Source organism: Trachurus trachurus (assembly GCF_905171665.1).
Source record: "Trachurus trachurus genome assembly, chromosome: 3".
Lineage (NCBI taxonomy): Eukaryota > Metazoa > Chordata > Actinopteri > Carangiformes > Carangidae > Trachurus > Trachurus trachurus.
This window is the reverse complement of record NC_139893.1, coordinates 16,309,026-16,330,258: the sequence shown is the minus strand read 5'-3', so window position 1 is coordinate 16,330,258 and position 21,233 is coordinate 16,309,026. Positions and strand designations below refer to the sequence as shown.

The window sequence follows — 21,233 nt, the reverse complement described above, 5'->3', positions numbered from 1 at the left end:
TAAAAAATTTGCAGGGTGTTAGGAGATAACGGAGACTCAGCAACACGCCGCAAGAGCACTTCCACTCAACAGCTATCACCTCATGCATGCATTTGTTTAAAATACACACTGCAAAACATGTGGAGATTCATTCTGCTTCCAAAATTTCTTTCACATATTACAACAGTGACAGAAAATCAAACCAGTGTGGAAGAAAAACAAAAGACAAAACTGTTCAATTAAATTTTTGATTTCCCCCATGTATCACATCAATAAGAACAGAGATGGTCACACTTTGTCTAATCCAGTTTATTCTTTCTCAGTAAAAGAAAAAGTTGGAAAGGGGAAGCAAAAGGTAAAGCAATGGAAACAAAAAATTACAGATTTTTTCCACATTCATCTTCCCATATTGTAACCACATTACAACCAAAAACTGCAGCTCTACACTAAAGTGTAACTAAATCTGAAACGCAAGAAGGGGTTAAATAAGGTTTTCTTTAAGATACAGAATATTCATTCAATATGCATTTTCTGTTCATTACTTCCACAGTCCACCAGGAAAACATTTTGACAGTAATTATTTGCTGATTTTAACTTTCAGCACTTTACCCACCCCTGCTCTCTTCCCTCATCTACAGCAAAACAAGAAAGGAGGAGGAGGGGAGACAGGGGGTGAAATGAGGAAAAATAGAGCAATCAATAAGCGGAAGATGAGAAAAGGAAAGTCAAAGGCAGGAGGAGAAGGATGCATGTGACCTCATCATGCTAGCAGGAAACCGAAACATGTTGGGGGAAATGAGAACATTAAAGTCCTATGAAGAAAAATGAAAACCAAAGAATCTTAAGTCTCCTTTCAAATATTGTGGCAAAAGTGAACTCAAACAATACGGATCATGGAAATGAAGGCCTAACAGCCATCACAGTCCCTAACAGGAAACTCTGAGTGATGCTCTGCCAGTTTCCGCTTCAGTCCAAACTCAGAATGAACAGAGCAACCTTTGATATTGCCCGTTTGTGCTCAAGGTGAACGGCAGCTGAGCACATAAAACAACATAAAAGTGTGAGTCCATGTATAATAGTACACTGATGAAAGGATGTACACACTGCAGATATTCCAGGTTCACTCATAAACTATAAGTAAATTTAAATGTCCTTGTATCCTGTAAATTTTAGTCTTCCTGAAGTTTGTACACATCCAGTACACATAATCCACATGTTAGTGAAAAAGACTGTGGAAATGTCATCGTGTGGAAGGGCTGTGGGGAATAGAGCGATAAAGGTCGAGACAAAAGAAGGAAGACAGAGAAAATCCCCGACAAATTAAGTTTTGATCAATCAATCACATCCTGATGTTGAAGACAGATTCTGTGTGCAATCCATGGACAACCAGCTCACTGTTCCCACTTGTGTCTGCGTGTGTTTGAGTCCGCCTCACCGTACAACTGCTGAATTTGGATTTACAGTTATCACCCCAGTTTCATAGTCCACAATGGCAGAAACAGCTTTGCAACTATCTTAAAACAAAAGGAGGTGTTCCATAGCAGAAAAAGAAGCAAGTTGCTGGGAGGAGGGGTGAAGATTGGGCTGCGATATCCTGAGGTGGATGATTAACAGGTGTTTGAATTTCTGAAGGTTTAGGATTAAATGTGGTGGACGGCCGTGGGGTAAGACACTGACTTTAAGTCCTTGCTTGGTGCAGAGTAGAAAGCAGCTCTGTCTGACTTTGAGGTAAAGAACAGTCTATAAACAGCGCCAAAGAGAAAGTGTACACAAAGGGTAACCACCCCTTCCCCCTCCTCCTTGTCATTCTTCTTTTTTTTTCTTTTTTTTTGAGGTAAAGAGTATAGTCTTAAACTGGCTTCCAGGACAAACATTTCTGTATCCTCTCTTCATCTGTTTTTTTCCGTTCTTACTCCACTCACACATGTGTAGTCAGGAGCTTGCAAAAAATGTGAAGAAACTCTTGCTCTTTATTGTTCTTTCATTCCTGGGTATGGATTTTCCAAAAGGCATCTTAGCAGCAGGGATATGATCAAGCCAACAGAAGTGGAGAACAAACAGGCTATGAGAACAGTGGGAGTATAATTTAAGAGAAAAAAGTGGAGGTTTGTATCCAAAAAACAAAACAAAAAACAACCTGCAGAAATCTTGAAAAACAAAATGAGGCGAAAAAAAAAAAAAAAAAAAATCAAATCCCTATTAGTGCTAAGACACCTTCTGATTGCCGAGATTCTTCAGGAGCACTCCTCGCCAATGCGCTGGCATGAGCGGCCCACCTTGCGGTCAAGCTTGACCATCTTTAGGACAGCCTCCTGACGACCACGGCCCAGGTGGTCAAACAGACACTCGTGCTGCTCTGGGAGCCGATGGAGCATACAGAAGACATAACCTGGGGGGGGGGGTGAGAGAAAGTGAGGGAGAGGTTCATTTGAATAGTTCTGTGGATGTGCAAATATAGTTTTAGTGTAATGACACTTACGACAACATGAATGAGAAACAGACAGAATGCCCAAGAATATTGCTAAGAAACAGTACAATTAAGTTTCTCTACATAAAGGACTTATTTGAAACCATTATAATTTACACAAGGAAGTGGGTGTTTTATTTACAATGTGAGTGTTAGAAGAGCTAAGTGGTAATAGCTTACATGTCACTATAGGTTGATAAACAGCTGCATGATATACAAGTCTTTTCAAAAAAAGCCCAGGGCAGATTATATTTGCTGCCTTTTCATGCCTTTGTAGAACGTCTTGTTAACAGAGAAGACATTTGATTCTAGTTGAAAGCTTCCTCTTTTGACTCCATTCAACAAAGGCAGACAACCCTCATCTCTCTCATTGACTCTGTCTGTACTGTAGCGCGCTCAATAAAGGGCCCTGCCACTGTAGGAGGCTCGTTAACCTCAGAGAAGCTCGTTAGCTCTCATCGTCTTAAATTCATTCATTAATACGCATAATAACACTGCTGGCATTCAATGAGCAGTGATTAAAAGCCCAGTTTGACAGCTGGTTGCTATGCAATTAAAACCTATGCAATTACAGTGCACACAAAGGGAGTAGAAAGGAGAAAGTTGTTTAATATTTGAGTCCATTAAAGGGACGGGTTTCTAGTCACTACCCAAGAATTAAAAACTACTTCTAGTTACCGGTACTTGCTGCAATAAAAGTAGAGAGAATTGTCATGGTGACATAGTGTAAGTGTCAAGAACTCATATGCAAAACACCTTATTAATGTAACTTGCATTTTATATTTTTACATTGTATTTTCACCCTATTTTAAAAACAGAAATGCAATGATTTGCTCGAAGGCATTCATTTGTCAGAAAGGTTAGGTGCATGACAACAGTTCATTACAACAAAGAATAAGCCAATTCTTATCAGCCACTGATAAGACTGATTTTTAAGAGCTTTTTTTAATGACACTGTTTTAAGGCAACGATAACAGGTCGAGTATTTTTCCTTCAGAAACTACCAATCAACCATTTTCCACCAAGTCCACAGCTGAAAATGAACTGAGTTGAGTTTTGGAATATCAGTGAGCTCAGAGGAAATTTAGTGAGTAGAAAATGCTTTTTGGCAAAATAATGAAATTCCTTCATGTGTACCATAACTTTTATGTCTTTCAAGTTTCTATTGCATAAAACTGAAGACCTTATTTTTTTTCCAGCTAAGGGTTAGAGAGGGTGCTTTTTTAGGCTGAGATGTGCTTTTACACTTTGTGCACAGAATTGCAGAGCGTACATTAATTAATAGGGTGATTATTAAATGCTGCTGCTGCACAACATGCAGCATGCGGATATTTACTCAACTCACAGTAAATTCAGAATACCACAGCCCATTGTCCATACTTGCATCACATTAATAACATACAGTTAATATATCATGCTAATTTCTAAGAAGTTACTGGCTCAGGGAAAAGTCACAGGACTACTTCCCACCTCTGCTGGGTCTCCACATTGGAAGAAAGCTTGTATGATTTGATACGTTTTCAAGTTTTAGTGCTATTAGTCTGTGTCATACTTTCACCTCAAAAGATGAATATTGTAGCCCCTGTGTAACAGCATAAGTCTACCGAGTATGACAACATTGGATCAGACACTGTGGCGGAGCTATCTTTTTTTCCCCTCATTTACAATCTGAAAAGTGTCTGTGCTTTCAACTCATTATCAGACCTTCTTAGCTTACATTCTGCAGGACCATTAGCAAAGTAATCTGCAATTACTGCAATAGTCAGAAATCACTGTAATTGCCACCATTTCCCCTTCAGTCTGTAGAAAGCATGTTTTTGTAGTAAGCACTGGACTATTAAGGATAGATGGCCCCTGCATTAGGCAGCGCCTGGTGGAAAAAAGGCAAGTCAATTTCCAATTTAGAAATTAGTGTGTGGGTTTAAGCAGATGGTCTTTAAGCAGTGAAGAGCTGTGACTTTTTAAGTACTTTAATTTGTATGCAAACAAGTTGATTATAAAGCCAAATATTGGTTTAAACTGCATTAGTGTTTGTGGTAATTGGCTTATGTTTTATGTGCAATGTGAAACATTCAGGCTTTCGGTAATGGTCCCCTAAGGCAAGCAAAAGGACTATGGTCATTGATATTTCTGTCAACAACACAAACATGCACAGGTAGTAGACACATTAAACTGCATGGGGTGAAAAATTCACAAAACCACCACCAAGCTAACTAGCATTTATTTATGAGGCCAATACTGACCACCGCATAAGTAATTTATTACGTCGTGCACATGCAAGGCACACAACTGAGGTCTTCAATAATAGCTGCCACTACTTAATGTGCATTCTTTAGTGTATGAGTGCGCCTGTGTATGAATTAGCTTAAGTCTCTTCATTGATCGTGCTGTTTGTTCTAATGTATGTTTGAGTTGTAGCACCGTACCACAGCGACAGGAACCCAGCTCTTGCTGTACCAGCTCCAATTTGGTTTGGCAGCGATGGCAACGTTTGCGGCTCCGCTGTTTAGAGCCGCTGCGAGATGCAGACGATGATGATGATGCAGACAAGGATGACAACGATGATGAAGAATCCTCACTCTCTGGCACTGCTCCCACTCTTGCTCGCTTTTCGGGTGAAACATCGCTTTCGGACTCCGAGGCTGGAGATAAATACAAGCACATGCACAGAACATAAAGAGGAAAAAAAGACATTAGCGACAATGTACAATATCTGCAACTTAATCAAGCTCTCAGAATATGAATAAATCTGTTTTCTGTTGTCAAAGGCACGTGATGGTTAACTGACATGAGAAACGAGGGTTCAATTAATATACTTGGAGCAAAAAACTGTTTTATCACTCTCCTTTCAATATAATAAACCAAAAAGCATTCATCTCCTGTGTCCAGGACTGCAGCCTTGATGAGTTTTTTTTTTTAATTCACACCTCCCGTAATATGCTCCCTAACAACTTTCATTTAAATAGAGACATCATCTCAGATTTAGTGATTTCTGTAACTGCAAGAGAACCGATGACGGCACAAGGATGGCATCAGGACAAAACCGTCTCTTTGTGTTAAATAAAAAGGAGCTTTGGAGATTAATGGCTGTCCTGTATTAGATTACATTCAACCCAGCACCTGAGACAGCAAGAGCATGTAGCTCTTGCTGTAGTTTCCAATGGTCAGCTGGAATTTCAACTCAGCTTTTCTCATCAATCCTGCAGACTTTTTCCCTGGCCAGGCCAAATGCAGATCAGCGCTCAATAAATCTCTGAGAACTAGGCCAAGCTGAGCAGCGAGATCTCCCTCGCCGGCCCCATCGATCCCTATGTGTGTGTGAGTATGTGTGTCTGTACATGTGCCAGTGCATGTTGTGAAAAAAAAAAAAAAAAAAAAAAAAGGTTTCCTCCTCGCCTGCCTTTTGTTATCCTGATAAATCTCTGCAGCCAATTTACACAGGCTGGAATAGCAAATTCAACTGTGAGTCAACAGCTGGCAAGAGTGTTTTTGCTTCAAAAAAAAAGAAGAAAGAAATAGATCTTTGGAGTGAAAACATTTCTATTGTAAACTGATCAAATAAAGCCTGATTTAAGAGTGCAAAGAGCTGCACAGATGACTGGCAAAGCCAAGTACTTCTATAGAGACTGTAAAAAGTGAAACATCAGCTGAGAAATGGGTTTAAATGCTGCTGTGTGTGCTTGCTCCATGGTGCTCTGCTCACATGATCCCGCTACATCAGACAAGGGATCAACATGTTCATACACCATTGCTGAGCCTTGCCTACTCTGCGGTTGTCTTAAGTCATGTGCACGCACGTGTTCATCATGTGTGTGAGCACAGCAGGTTGTGTCACCAAAGGGTGAAGGCACCATAAAGGGAAACATAGACTAGAAGAAAGCCTGCAGCGCTTCTTAAACATCCATCTAATTCAGCTTCTTCTAATTAGCACTCGGGATGATGCTGATGTTATTACCAATGCCACTCTGCATGCTTCAGTTCTGTCACAGCTGTATCCCAAGTCAGTTCCTTAAAATGATAGAATCAAACATAATGTCTTCTTGCTGTGATGTGACAGGCTACTGAGCTGCAATGCCCCCTTCTGTGTGACGTTTACAAATTAAAATTTTGGTTTAATGTGTATGAGGGGTGAGAGAAAAAATCGATTCACATAAGTATTGCGTTTTTTTTTTGTGATGATTTGTGATGTGCAATGTGTACAGAGAGTCAGGGTTTAAGTTCACTTTATAATGGAGTATGTTAATTTATAGGCTCCTACAGTATCATCACCTCAGTCTATCTCTCATTTTGACAGAAAGGTTTCAGAAGCCTGTTTTTTCTATACTCTTTTATTTTTGCCTCTTGCAGTCCAGGCTTTTGAAAAGAGAGTAAACATATTGCTGCTGAACAGGGCCTGAAGTTAACAGTACTCATGGTGACGAAAAAAAAGGCAGGTAAACATAGGCTACCTCATTGGTCAACAACACAACACTTGCTCAGCGTTGTGTTGTCTTATTGGCTACCCGCCAATATGGCAGGTAGATTGACAGTTTCACCCGCCAATCACAAAAGTTACCCGCACATGCCCTGCTGCTGAATAAATCTTAAAAACTGACTTACATGTGATGTGTATTTTTGGGGGAAATATGGTTCCTGGAATAGTCTGTAGACAATCATAATCATTCAACTGTTTCACTGGTGTTAAAAATGCAGACTAAAAATCGAGAAAATCGGCCAAATCGTAGAATCGCAATTTAAATCGAATCGCCATCCAAAATTTTTTTAGAAGAATCAAATCGGGAGAAAAGCATATCGTCCCAGCCCTAATGTGTACGTTATTGTTCTGTTCACAGCCAGTATTCACTCTTAACTGCTTCATTGGTTTTACATTTCAACTCCTTGCAGTCAGGCTCTATTACATCCCCAGCATCCTTCCCTCCGCTGTTTCCCCAAGAAGAGCAATTAACCTGGCTATTTTTTAATCAATTCAATGCTGCTGATGTTACCGAGTTGCACACTGTGCAGAACACAATTATTGGCATTTTAGTGGTAGAGTGGAGGCATACCTGACTCAAAGGAGCGTTTTGTGGGAGTGGAGAGTGAACCGAAGACTGTGTCTGTGCTGGATACGTCTGAAAGGGAAATACAGTGAGCAGAATGTGGGAAAGGAGAGAGAAATAAGGAACAAAACAATAAATAACATTGAAATTTAGACCCTAATTACAGAACAACTTTAAAAAAAACTGGCAACAACTTCATAAACACAGGTTGTAATTATAATCATGCAAGAACAGAAACTGCTAGAAACTTTGCTGTTAGTTGCTTGGATACTCTCATACCTTTTCCTACATAGCAATGGGATGAAAAAACCAGACTGAGGTGTGTGAAACACTTCATTCTACTGTGAGCTTTTTCCCAGTGTGACTGTGATCAATGTCTGTGACAGGGTGTCTATCTATCTATCTATCTATCTATCTATCTATCTATCTATCTATCTATCTATCTATCTATCTATCTATCTATCTATCTATCTATCTATCTATCTATCTATCTATCTATCTATACTTCCATCCATACTAGAACATATAGAAATAATGAGTTACATTTAGGCTACTCAGTTTACTTATCTAAAATATATAATTGCTGCTGCTGCCCTGTTGATTATAATTTAGAAGGATGGGATTAAATTATTTTCATTCTGACTTTCTTTTCCTAATACTAGTCCATCAAAACTTTTAGTCATGACTAAAGGTCTTTGCACACTGAGTCCGTTTTTTTCGCATGCGTTTTTCGTATCCGTCATCCGACAAAAAACATTACGTGCAGGCTCCTTGCACACTGAGTCCGTTGCGTTTTATTCGCATGCGTTTTTATTTTGTGTTCCAAATTTCGGAGAGGGAGACAAAATCGTCACGCATTGATGCACTTTGTGGTTCTCTCACTTGTTGAGAAATGAAAGAGAAACATTAAAAGCCAGTAGAGGGGATCTGCTGCTTGTTAATGAGCAGCGGAACTATCATGATCACTTCAACTGTTTATTTTAGGATGGATCGGTCCAGTTTGAAAGATATTGATTATTAGCTCACATATTAAATAGAAGACGGACAATTTCCATGATCCTGAACAGCGGCTGGCGCACGCGCACACACACACACACACACACACACACACACACACACACACACACACACACACACACACACACACACACACACACACACACACACACACACACACACACACACACACACACACACACACACACAGCAGTGAACAGCGGCTGGCGCACGCACACACACAGCGGTGACCCCCCCTCCCTCTCTCCCTCTCCAGCCTCGAAACGCTGATGTGATTGGTCAAAAGACTTTTCACGGATGCGAAAAACGCATTAAATCGAACCTGATCCGAATTTTTTTATGACGGACGAAAGTTTCGGACTCGGTGTGTAAACATGATCGACACAACATGAGGTCGATTTTTTTTTTTGACGTGCGGCAATTTCGGACGACAAAAACGGACTCAGTGTGCAAAGGCCTTAAGACTAATTAAAGTGAAATGAACCATAGCACAAAATGCCCAGAAAACAAAAACATTTCCAGTAACAAAGCATGAAAAACCTTAAACAACCTTAAAGGCAGATGTGTTATCAGTCGATTATTCTTTAGACCTTTCACTAAAATTAAACTTTCAGGTATCAATTTATTAACATAAATGATTGTTTTTGTCAGTTTGTGAGTGGAAAAACAAGATAGTTCCGTATCTATAGATGTGCAACAATCAGGTTCTTGTATTTATTGCTTAAAAAATAAAAATAAAAACCTTCTCCTGTTACAGAGAACCAAGTTAGTGTGGGCAAATCTTTTTCCAAGCAGCACACATCCATCTGGTAGCCACTTTATTGTCCTGTCCTGCACTGGCCTCCGCAAATAACCTTGTCACAGTATAGTGATGACGGATGCCCTGGCAATTGTAGGTGTCCTCTTAAAACCTTCACTTCTGAATAGATACCCTTTCCTATCATTCTCTCTATCTGTGCCATGAGGACAAATATAGCCAGGGCAGGGGCACTGCAGCTGCAGCCTCGGTTGGCAGAAACTAGTAGCAGTCTTCTACAGAGAGACACCGTCGTCGACTCAAGGCTACAATATTCTGACCAGATTACAAAGCCTTCAAGCTCAACACCTCATGCAATTTTGGCATTTGGAGTGGGGGTGCACCGTGGTCCACAGTGGAGAAAAAAAATGATCCTTTCGATAAACTATAGCTGAAGGCAAATCACTTATCAGAGCTAATAGAGAGACAGCGGCCCCACACCAGCTACGCTGATAAAAAAACCCGGTGAGATTAGCATCTCACTGATTAACTGCTGTCTTACCGTCCTGAGCAGGTAAGGATGTCGCCCCCATCTCTCCTGGTGAAGGGTCCTCAGATGTGCTAGGCATCGAGATCAGTGACTGACTAATGCTGCTGTTTGTGTCATTACAGAAGATGTCTGCTTGGCTGCTGCTGGAGCTTGACGAGGCCTTCGGGGCACAGTCGTTGTCCGGCTGTTTCTTCTGAATGTCTACAAAGAAGATAAATGGTGAGACATTTGTGTGTACAGAAATGAATGCATCTATCTATTGGAGTGTGGAGTGGTTGTTAAATTAGGCAGTAGGCCAAACAAGTGTGTCTGGCACAGAAAGAGAACTCAGGTGCAACTTCAGATTATGCTTAATTTCACACAGAAACTGCAGTGCACCGACACAATATTGCTTGAATCTTATGCAAAAGGACAGATTTCTACTCTAAACGCTGGCACCGATTCAGAGGATGAACTAAAGCCTGAGTGAGAAGGGACAAAATTATTTGGTGAAACTTCAAAGCCCAATACTTGAAGGTTTCTAAAGAGTATGGATTCAGGAAGGAAATACGTCACCTTACTGATGAAGATAAAGGAAAGGCCAAAGCAAATACCAACAACTATCAGTTGAAATTTGATAAAGAAAGGCGAGATGTAGGTACATGTTTTTGCTGCAAAAATGCTATAACTAAAACTAAAAATCTGAACCGTAAACAGAGTTATGGATGAGTGATTAGGACACTGCACTTTACCCCTGAGTTTCTTCCTCAGACTTCTTTCTCCATTTCTAATCACTTCAAGTCCTCTGCAGCAAAGCTGCAGCAGGTGAGACAGTGTTTTAACAACCCCCCTCCCCTACCTCCCCAGACTCACGCCGACCAATGTTAGACACAAGATCAGTCAACCAAACAAGCACACAACAGAACAAGAACTTACCTGCAAAACATTTTGAGCAAAGATTCATGGTTTTGCTTGACCTGTTGGAAAGATCAGAAAGAGAAAGCAAATGAGATAATCACATACTGTACAAGAAGTGATAAGACATTCAAAAAAATGCCAAAAACCAAATGCTAGTGCCTTTTGCTGGTGGAGCTTCACACAGCAAGAGCAACTACATGTTTTCATGAATCCTGGCTTCCAGAATGAGACTCTATTTCACATTTGGGATCTTGGGAGAGAAAATCAAAATAAGGAGAGTGATCCAGACTTTCAGTCTTGAATAATTCACCGAATTCAAAGCTGCAATGCAATGAAGCTGTCAAGGTCTAAGCAGCATGACTGTTATGAGGCCACAGCAATTGAGATTGGATTTTTGTTTAGACTTTTTTCTACACATCTTGCACCTACTGTGGGAAGATCAAATATTGAAAAAACATCTATTACATTTACAAAGTGCATTATGATTACATTACAACTCCATCAGCACCTAAAACAAACACTGTTGGACTATTTTCCTCTGATGGTCAAAAACCTCTTCATGTAGCTTTAAAATGAGCTGAAGATATCTGCTGTTACCTGTTTGTTTTGAAATAAATCATTATTATAACATTATTTTAAATGTCTACACACATCTACAGATCGGGAATGGATTCTTTTAACCTATTTTACACTTATCAGAAAAAGTCAATATATAATTGGCTGATAGTCAAGGTGATTTTTTTTGTGTGTCTAGCAAACAAAAGATTATTTTACACGGTGCAGGAGGAGTGGAGGTGAAAATGTGTTTATGGAGGTCACAAATGCCAAGCCCCTGTACCTTGTGTAGGCTGACATGGAAACCACTGAACTGGTCTGATGACAGTGCACAAGAGTCATGAAAGGAGAAAATAAATTCTCCTTTATTCTCTTAATCAAACACAAAAGCTCCAATTAATTGAGTCATTCCTTGTATTTGGATGGAAAAAATCTTACTGATTCCCAAACATACTTTCCCAGTCATAATCTAAGATCAAGATCTCTGATATAAAATAGCTGCTGTTATGAGGTAGGTCACTAAAATCTCTGCTTTCAGTGGCACAGCTCTTTCACCACAGATGGCTCTGGCTTTCCTTCTCAGAGGGCTCCTCTCATTTCCTCTCCAGCCCTCGCCCTTACTGTCTGCACATCAAGCGTGACGGTCACTGCTATCAGTCACATTCTATTTATTTTTGGGTGCTTCGTTGCACACCTTTGTCCTCATTTCTAAATGTAGGGTCAGCTGCAGTCAACCTGAGGGCTGTCTGTCAGTGTGCCACTGTGTGGTCCTGGGTATAAAAGAGAAAGGAGGAAGCAAGAAGTAAAGATAGAGGAGAAGTCTCATCATGAGACACACAGGCAGGGAAGAAGCCAATACTGGATAAACAACAAGTCGTATCCTGTTGTCAACCTTGCAAATCAGAGGTAATCAAATCACAGATTAATTAAGGGACTAAAAGGGTTGAGAAAGTTTGAGAAAGAAAACACGCAGGACAGAAGTGACTGTGTGCTTGTTAAGCTGAGTCAAGTTTGAACAGAGTGCTCACAATCAGTCTGTTCCTTAGTTGGCCCACTGCTGTGACTAATGAGAATACCTGATTGGAACAGGCAGGAACATGGGCTCCGTCACCTTGGTAATTCGGTTTGAGTGACACAACAGAGCAAAGGCTTTGGATGGATGATAAACATTTCAAGTTCTACGATACTACTGACATGAGGAGTAAAAAAACAACTTCACCGTTAATAGAGTATCTAAAAACAGTCTTTACCAGACGGTGGTTTGTCTAGCGAGGATACAAACTCAACTGAGTTTTATGTTAGAGATGGAGGAGAGAGGTTTTACTCAGTAGCTCTACTTTCACAGTACAAGCATGTCCAGCAGTCTGGGGTCCTGATGGGCACTTCAATAGCAACTCTAGGGGGCACTCAGTAGAATAAACATATCTCATGATTCCCTCGCTTATTCACATTTCATAAAAGGAGAGTAGCATCAACATTACCACTAATACAGCTGTACTATTGTCAGAAACGGAGACAACAGAAGTAGATCATGGTGTCTAAGACAAAACCAGATAGGTTAAATTGTGAACTTCATTCGGTGGTTAGCCATAGCTGTATGGTATATCTCTCTGCTATTTTTATAGTACTATATTGTATTGTTCTGAACATGACAATGAGCACTTTGGTGTGCCATTTGCATGAAAAGGGTTCAGGTAACAACAGTGGAATAAAAATTCTGACTTTAAGAATTCTCTATGGTCTTGAATAGCAATAATTGTGAGCCTACAGCACTTTATTACTTCTGTAATAAAACCTCTGCCAGTCATGCATTTGATACTTCTATTGATCTAACTTTTTTTTCCATTATGAAAACAAAGCAATAGGTACAGAGCTAATTGACAAACAAATTGATTAAGCAATTACTTAACTAATCCAGCAATTCTCTCTGGCCTTGGCAACAGCAATCTTCATTATTTATACATATTTTTTGTGCTAACACAAAATCCTTATGGTTGTTTGGTAGCAGTTTAGATTTTAGGAAGCCATTTGCTTCCCATGTGTCCCACACAGTTTACTTCACAGAAAATGTTCAACACTAAACATACTACTTGATGTAAAAAACATTTAGGCCATGTATTTTCAGACTGACGATACCATGTCAACTGGCTACTGCAGTAATAATCCCTTCTTTGAATGAATTATGCTAATGCCGGCAATATTTTGCTGTACATCATTGAAAATATAAGAAAATTGGATTTTTATCATCTTGTTTTAAGCTTTTGTTAGATCACTAACTGACAGCAGCTCCATCCTGGTTATTTTACATTTTATTTTTTTAATATATGTAAGGAATTTCCTAAAAACTTTGTATATCTCAATAGTACTCGTGCCACTGCAGCAGAGCAGAAATTTCTCCTTCCTTGGTGACGATGTAATGAAACCAGAGATAAAGCCACATTTGAAACGGACTGTTATGACTAGTCACTGAACACTGTTTATATTATCCAAATAGCAGTAGTAATGAACAGAAGTTGTGTATTAAGCCACCATTTTTTTGAACATGAGATACAAAACTATGTTTAAGTTGCGAGCCAAGTCCTAGTTATGCAGCACTTGCCAGCCTTGACAAGCATTTGCACAAACACATTCACACAACTAACTGAGGCCTACACAAACAACCCACACCTGCAGAGAGGAGGAATGTAACATTCAAACATGACTGATAACGTGAAACACTAGAAGACTGTAAATGAGCAATGTTAGATCTGTTCATTGAGCAAGCGCAAGATACTGAAACAGTTCATAGTAGTAGGCTATACCAACACAGTACTGATTAATAAAGAAGTATCCTATCTGCAATTAAACACAGTCTTCACCACCAAATCAGGCAATATAAGGCTGAGACATAATGACATGTTGAGGAAAAAATATATTAAACCTTTACTTTCTACTTATTTATTTGCCTCCCCTGTCAAATATAACTTCGACACAATCAAGCCTGTTGCTCAAAGGAGAACATAACCAAAGGAAGCGCAAACATTAATTTGACACCACTTGCTAAATGACAGGTGCAATTATGGTTTAAGAACCACAGAGCAGCAGTCACAAACCATACCTGAACCTGTATCTTGTCATCATTGAGCTGAAACATCTGCAGCATTTACACAACATTCAGGTGTTTTGACACAGTCCCCTTTTTACATTTCAATTCTATTAACATGGTGTTAAGTAAAATTGTCATACTGCTGATCCAAGGACCATCGCGCTTTTCAAACAAGGACGATAAACAAATTAATCTAACTCGAGGGTTGGATTTCTACAGCAAATTTATCATAACCAGGCAATAAGCCTGCCCCACTTCAAAGACCTCTTGAAATGCAGATGAGTAATTCAGCTGAGCGCATCCAACTTAGAAAGTCAGGAAATATCATGACATGACAGTGACAACAGTGGTGAGGGAAAAGGAGAAGCCTCAGTGCTATATTTGCCTGCCATAAATGAAAACAGCAAACTTAACTTGTTGAGCAGACATGGAACTTTTAGTTCTTAATTTTGAAAATGTAACTAGACATAGGCGCCGCCGCCTAGGCATCATGATTGCCTGGTGATCTCACTTGTCTGGTGTCTGGCAATGAGATCTAATGACTGACATTTAAGGAGTTTTAGTTATATAGTCATTTTTGTGGTTACCCAACCATTCCACCCATAATATTGCCACAATGAAATTGGCTCATGATAACTATGATATCCTATATGTAAGTATATATACTTTTATATGAATAAATGTGTGTGTGCGTATATGTATGTAGGCACATACACACAGATATGTAAGTATGTATATATATATATATATATATATATATATATATATATATATATATATATATATATATATATATATATATATATATATGTGTGTGTGTGTGTGTGTGTGTGTGTGTGTGTGTGTGTAGATGAAAGTATCTTGTGTTTTTGTGTTTACATCACTTGGTTGAACTGGTTTTATGTGAACATCTGACAAGATAAAATGCACTTCTGATTATTAATGTTTTGCAAACCTTAAAATAAAAAAACATACTGTACCAGCTTGTCAGTATATTAGCACGTTTTTATGCTAATTAGCGCATAGTGTGCTAATATAGCAGCCAATCTGAATTGGTAAACTCATTAGTGCCTACTTCTAGTTCAAAGGTTTTACTACTCACTGTGGTGTCTCGAACCGGCTATAAATAAATGAAGTTAGTACTTTTTAACAAGCCGTTTTGTTATCAGCGCTGTCACACTCGTCACAATACCTGGAGGGTTTATCCCACACCCATACCCTGCTCTCTCTTCCTCCATAGGGAGAAGGTTACCGAGGCCAGTCGGTGTTAGCTAGCAGCTAATGCTACAAAACAATGGGGAGGGGGGTTAATAAGAAAAGCAGCTCATCCCTGTTTGAGCTGCTAACGCTAGTGGCTAGCGGCTGTGCTAGCTGTCGATAGAGAAAGAAGCATTTGAAAGACAATTGAGAGGTATCCGGTCTTACCCCCAGAAGCCACAGGGGCAGCGCGGGGGTATAACGTTAACGTTACTCGGCGGCTTGCTGCCCTCGCTCCCCGTGTCTCCCATGTCGGTATTCGGTGTGAGGCTCTCCGCGTAGCAGGTGAATCCGGGGATGGAGTGAGGGCCTCGTATATGCGTTTAGATCCCCCTGGCTTTGATAAGCACAGAGTTAATACCCCCGGCCAGATTATCCCTCAGACTTTCACTAGACGAGGAACTATTTTGCCGACACGAGCGGCCACTGACTCCGTAAAAATTTAAACTGTTTAAATCGTCGTTAGGACATCGAAGCCGTCAGAACCAGCAACGGTTAGAGCCACCGGGGAATCCTGGGCCGATCAGCTGGAGTGAGGGACAAACCACTGCCAGAGACGGGAGGGGGGCGTGTGGGGAAGTGGACAGATAAAAGTTAAACCGACGTGTCTGTGCTGAATAAAAGCTGCCAAAAAATACATAGTCGCACTAGATTTAAGCATTATATATGCTAAAATGCTACTGAGACTAAAGATGTAACATATTTTAACGGTTGTATTTTGAGTACTACTCGATTTAAAATGGTATGACCCATACAAAACTATATTTCAACAGCCAGCGAGAGCCCACAACAACGCTGATAGTAGTTAGCAGGCGTAACAACTTTACAGGACTATTTTTGAAATGCATGTTATGCTTCCGCAAGAAGATTCAAGAAAAAAAATGCGTATATGAATTAAACTAATATACATTTATCAATGGATATATTTTTGATATGTCTCTCAGTAGAGAACACAGGCATAATTTCATTTCGCTGCTTTAGTGTGTGCCATTGTGCAAGCTGGCCCGCTGTCACGCTGTTTTTGGCATTATGTGGATACACACTTGGATAAAACAGAGCGCAACACCTGTGTTTTCCTTCCTTTTCCTGCTGTGAGAAAAGCCTACTGCACATGTTGCAGACTGAATTGTTAAAGGAAAAACACATCTACTCTAGAAAGTAGGCTATTCGGACCTCAGATTTTAGACATTATGTAGATTGAAATTTGAATAACTGCCATTTCATGCAATGAGAGACATTTGTTTGCCAAGAGGCTTAAAGAGGACTGATGGTCTGTTGGACAATATCTGATGCCATCCCTATGGTCAAGCATTATGGCAGCATAGCCAACTATGGGGTAGGCCTATTACGTCTCTGGTAGCCTATTACTTGCAGATTGCAAATAATTTTCAGCTGCATACCACCATTTGAGAAAGAGTGCCTTCCTGGTGTCTCTTACCTGACTCCCTGCTCTTCTGTTTTCAGCGTCCCCAACAAATTCCAGTTCCCCTCCCACACCTCCCACTTCATTAGCCTACTATTCAGTGTGTTATATTTGGCACATTGCATTAATAGGCTACTTAATGTTTCCTTTGTCTGTGTTCCTGTTACTCACGACAATTAAAGTGCCATTTAATCTGAGACAATGATTCCCCCTCCATTACTTTTGTTATGGTTCTTTGTAATGCCAAATTCTAAAATTTTGTAAGAAAGAAATTAAATTAATTTTCAAAGCTACCAAGCAAAATTAAACCACTCTCTCACAATGAAATCCAGTGGTGAAATGTACAAAGGACACAAAGGTGGAAGATGCAGCCGTTTACAAATTAGTGTAGTGAAAAGAAAAGAAAAAATCATTTTCAACGTTCACGAATTAATAGTGTAGTGAAAAGAAAATCAAAAACAGTAATCATTTTCAAGTTATTCAGTATTTCGATATAATAGGCTGATAATTGTTGTAGTCTTAACTGAGTCTTTGGAGAAAAAAACAAGAACGTGAGAGTTCAACAGCTGACACTTTTAATAGTGATCCAATGTAGGCTACACAGCCAAGACAATGTTGGAGTGGCTTCAGGACAAGTCTCTGATAGTGTTGAATGGCTCAGCAAAACCCAGATTTACAGTAATTCCCATAGCACATCGAATCCCATTAAGTACAAGAAGCCACCTAAATAGTATTGGCAGGACACATGTAAAAGCCTCTGCTTGTTAGATGTTGCAAGCTGTTATATGTTCATTATTAGTATGTGGCATCCAATAGACCTTTGTCATTCTGACTCATGAAGCAGACTGTTACTAATACAACTCATTTTGGCTGCATTCAAATAAGGGCATGAGGTGGTTCCTGACAATGCTGGCTCACTGAGGTGACTCACATGTACATGTACAATTCAATAGAAAGGAGTCATTGTTACTTTTATTTGTCACGCCTGTAAGGATACTCCTTTTCTTGATAGATTATTGGTATTAGGAGACTTAGGAGACACTTAATCATCATTCAGACTTACTGCAGCCAAGCCATGGTATTTATTTCACTTTTAAAATGAAAGTGTTTTATGTTTTTCAAAAATTGCTTCAGTGAGTCCAGTGTTGTTTCTCTTATTGCATCTTGCATGTTACACAAATTTAAACTTTCAAAGGTTACTATATCTCAAATACTTTCACTTTAATTTATCAGTAAAGTGCACAACGATTTGTGACTTCATATTTTATGATATTTTAAATTTCACATTCAACACCTGTTTAAGTCTGACCACTGGCATTGAGTGCATGACTGTTAGACTACATGAAGATCTGTTCAAATATATTGATGCTATTCTAGAGCTAAATTAGCAATCCTGACTTCCAGAATGATTACCTTTGTATTAATCCATCTGTGTTCATTGTGTATTTGTTATACATCCTGGTTAGAGTTTGACTATTGGCCATCGGCATGTTTCTCATCAGTTGATGGTTACTGTAGAAAACTCTGTGTTATGATCACGAATATTGTCCGTGCTATCCATGCACGCTAATAGTAGGCTATCGTTGAATTCGGTTTGCTACCTCAAAATGACTTTCAGAAGAAAGCAGCACTTTACTTCAGAGCCAGGAGGTTTGGATTCCCCTCAAGCAAGACCTGCCAAGAAGTAGCCTCTGTCTGCAGGGAAGGACAAGTGTGCCCTGGGTGGAATGAAGATGGATAGCTGATAGTTCATTAGCTACTTAGGCATAGGGAGGGGTATACCGCAGAGGACTGCAGAGTCTCCTTTTTCTGAGTTGCCAAGAGCCCGGATTCCAGTCTAGGTCTAAACAATACTAGCAAAGCCTTAGTTTCAGTATCAAGCCTTTTCTGTTGACGTTTTGCTGCCTCAAGACATTATATTTCTGATGCGACATATTGTTTGAAATAAACAAATAACAATGGTAATTCAGTGGAGCAAACATGGCCATAGTAAGCACCAGTTTTGGACCCGCAGTGGAAAAGTGGTTGTAGCTTCTCTCCCCACAGCCTGAGTCCGGCCTCGGGCTCGGTTGTTCTCTAGAGATTTGCTGAACACCACTTCAAAGACTGATCCCCTCTCCTTACATATAGGCTACTGTATACCCTCCCTTGCAATAAACACAAGAACTTAATGAATTAATTAGACACTGGATCAAACATGAGTTAGTAAATTCAGCTCACTGAAGATACCAGGAATAGTACATGTTGAACGCTGTATCCCTTGTCATATAGGGCATCTTTAATATGTATATATTTTCATGGGATTCAGCATGACAGCTTAGACTGGCTGTCTCTTGACCCCTCTCGTATTCACTGAGGGATATGGGGATAGGGATATTTTACAGGCTCTGCTCCTCACACTGAAGTACAACGCCACAACCCTGTGGAAATGTAAAGAAAATTTCCTTGATACAGCAACTGCTCCTTGAAGGCTTGTTCTTTAAAAAGAGTCTCTGCCACGAGGGCAGTTCCCATTTTCCCATGGCTCACATCAAAGACTTAGATGGTTTGTGAAACATCACGTAATCGTGTTTATGTTACAGGTGAAAAGGTGGAGTTGTTTTTTTATGTTTGGGATGGCCCAGTATGATCTAATCAACTATCCAAGGTGTTACCTCTCTGTTGGGCAATCTCACAGATCACTGTGTCTTATTATGTACAGTAACTAATCACAGCCTGTAGAGTATGTGCTGATTACCCAGCTACTGCCATTACTCTGTGTCGATAAAGAGAGTTGATTCATGGCTGGTAATATGAAAGGCCGGGTCTCAACATCATGCAAAGAGTGGATTGTATGGGAAATCTATGTGAGCATATTTGTCCATAAATGAGAGACTCTCATATCTGTTACTGTAATGCCATCCACAGATAGGCAGCCTGGCTGTTATTGACTGAAGGACAAGCAACATGTCACAGCTTGGGGGTGTATCAGAAAACACGATTACCTAATTTAATGTGATAAGTGTGAAAACTGCAGTATTGATTTGAATAGATTGGCTATTTGGACAGGACATCTGGGTGGTATTTACTCATGGTCAGATTTTATGGCTATACTGAAGTGGAAGACAGCTGATGCACTCTGCCTTCAATTATTATTTAGGTTAATTATCTCATTCTTGTTCTCCCCGCATTTCTTTTTTAGACAAACTACAGTGAAAAGTATTGAATTTGTTGCATTCTGACTGATTACGTTGAAATGATGCTTAGAACAAATGCTTTATAAAACATTTTACCCAATGTGGCATTTTCTGCTGTGCAAATCCTCAATGACAAATGAGCAAAACCATCTTTGACAAGGAGCTGAGAGATCATAACTTGGCTGTGAAGCAGCAGTGGCTCTAGGCAATGTTTAGAAGTACACACAAGCAGGGTAAACATCAGAGGGGACCATGCCAGACAGCCATTAAAAGCTGTTTGCACTCCTTCTTTCAAGGCAAAATGCCCCCCACCCCCCCACCCCCAAACTAATAATTCCCTCTCAAACGCCAAATAATTTCTTTCTTTACCTATCTGTGCCCATATACTTCTTTCCCTGTCTCTCTTTTATTCTTTTGGTGTCTCACGTGCACACGCACATATGCACAGACACACACCAGCAGTCCAGCCTCCCACTGTGTGCAGGATGTGTAGTGAAACCACCCCTGCATCAGGCTGGGGAAGCCAGCATAACCAGCCTCCCTACCATCCCGCTATCTGCTGATCAAAGAGCCGCTAAACAGCCAGAAACTACAGTGGGTGCAGGAGTGGAGCATGCACAGCAACACAATTAGCAGGCAGCACTTTTTTATATGCTGAATTTCATTCCTGATCCCTGACATCTCCACAAGCAAACAGGGTTATGCGTATGTGCATACAAATTTGCTAAGTGCGTATGAATACAAGCACACAACATACTTTAAATTGCATCTCATAAATGCACACGTTTACATTGGGTTTATACAACGTACGTGGTTTCATTCGTGAGTGGCTGTGGAATGGCATCAGCCACTGATCTCTAAGTTGCACAATTAAAGTTGGTGAAGAGCCTTAACAGGGTGAGGCGAGGGGAAGAGGAGGAGGATCAAAGAAAATACAGAAAGAATCCTGGCAGGACAAAGAGAGAGAGAGAGAGAGGAAGACTGTGCGTGAGAGTTAGCACAGAGAGAGAGGCAGGGAAGAGGTTAACAAGGGGAAGACAGAGATGGATGGA

The 21,233-nt window shown here is 40.1% G+C and overlaps 1 protein-coding gene across 1 annotated transcript; it reads right to left on the bottom strand.

The window, feature by feature from the left end:
• Positions 1-278: 278 nt before the first annotated feature.
• On the bottom strand, positions 279-16,114 carry LOC311003514 (AN1-type zinc finger protein 3-like). The gene is made up of 6 exons (XM_083995282.1): positions 15,751-16,114; positions 10,704-10,744; positions 9,801-9,989; positions 7,492-7,557; positions 4,873-5,088; positions 279-2,368 (listed from the first exon to the last, which is right to left on the bottom strand). Exons 1-6 carry the CDS (start codon positions 15,831-15,833, stop codon positions 2,214-2,216), a joined length of 750 nt encoding a protein of 249 aa, XP_083851408.1. The 5' UTR covers positions 15,834-16,114; the 3' UTR covers positions 279-2,213.
• Between the last annotated feature and the right edge of the window lie 5,119 nt (positions 16,115-21,233).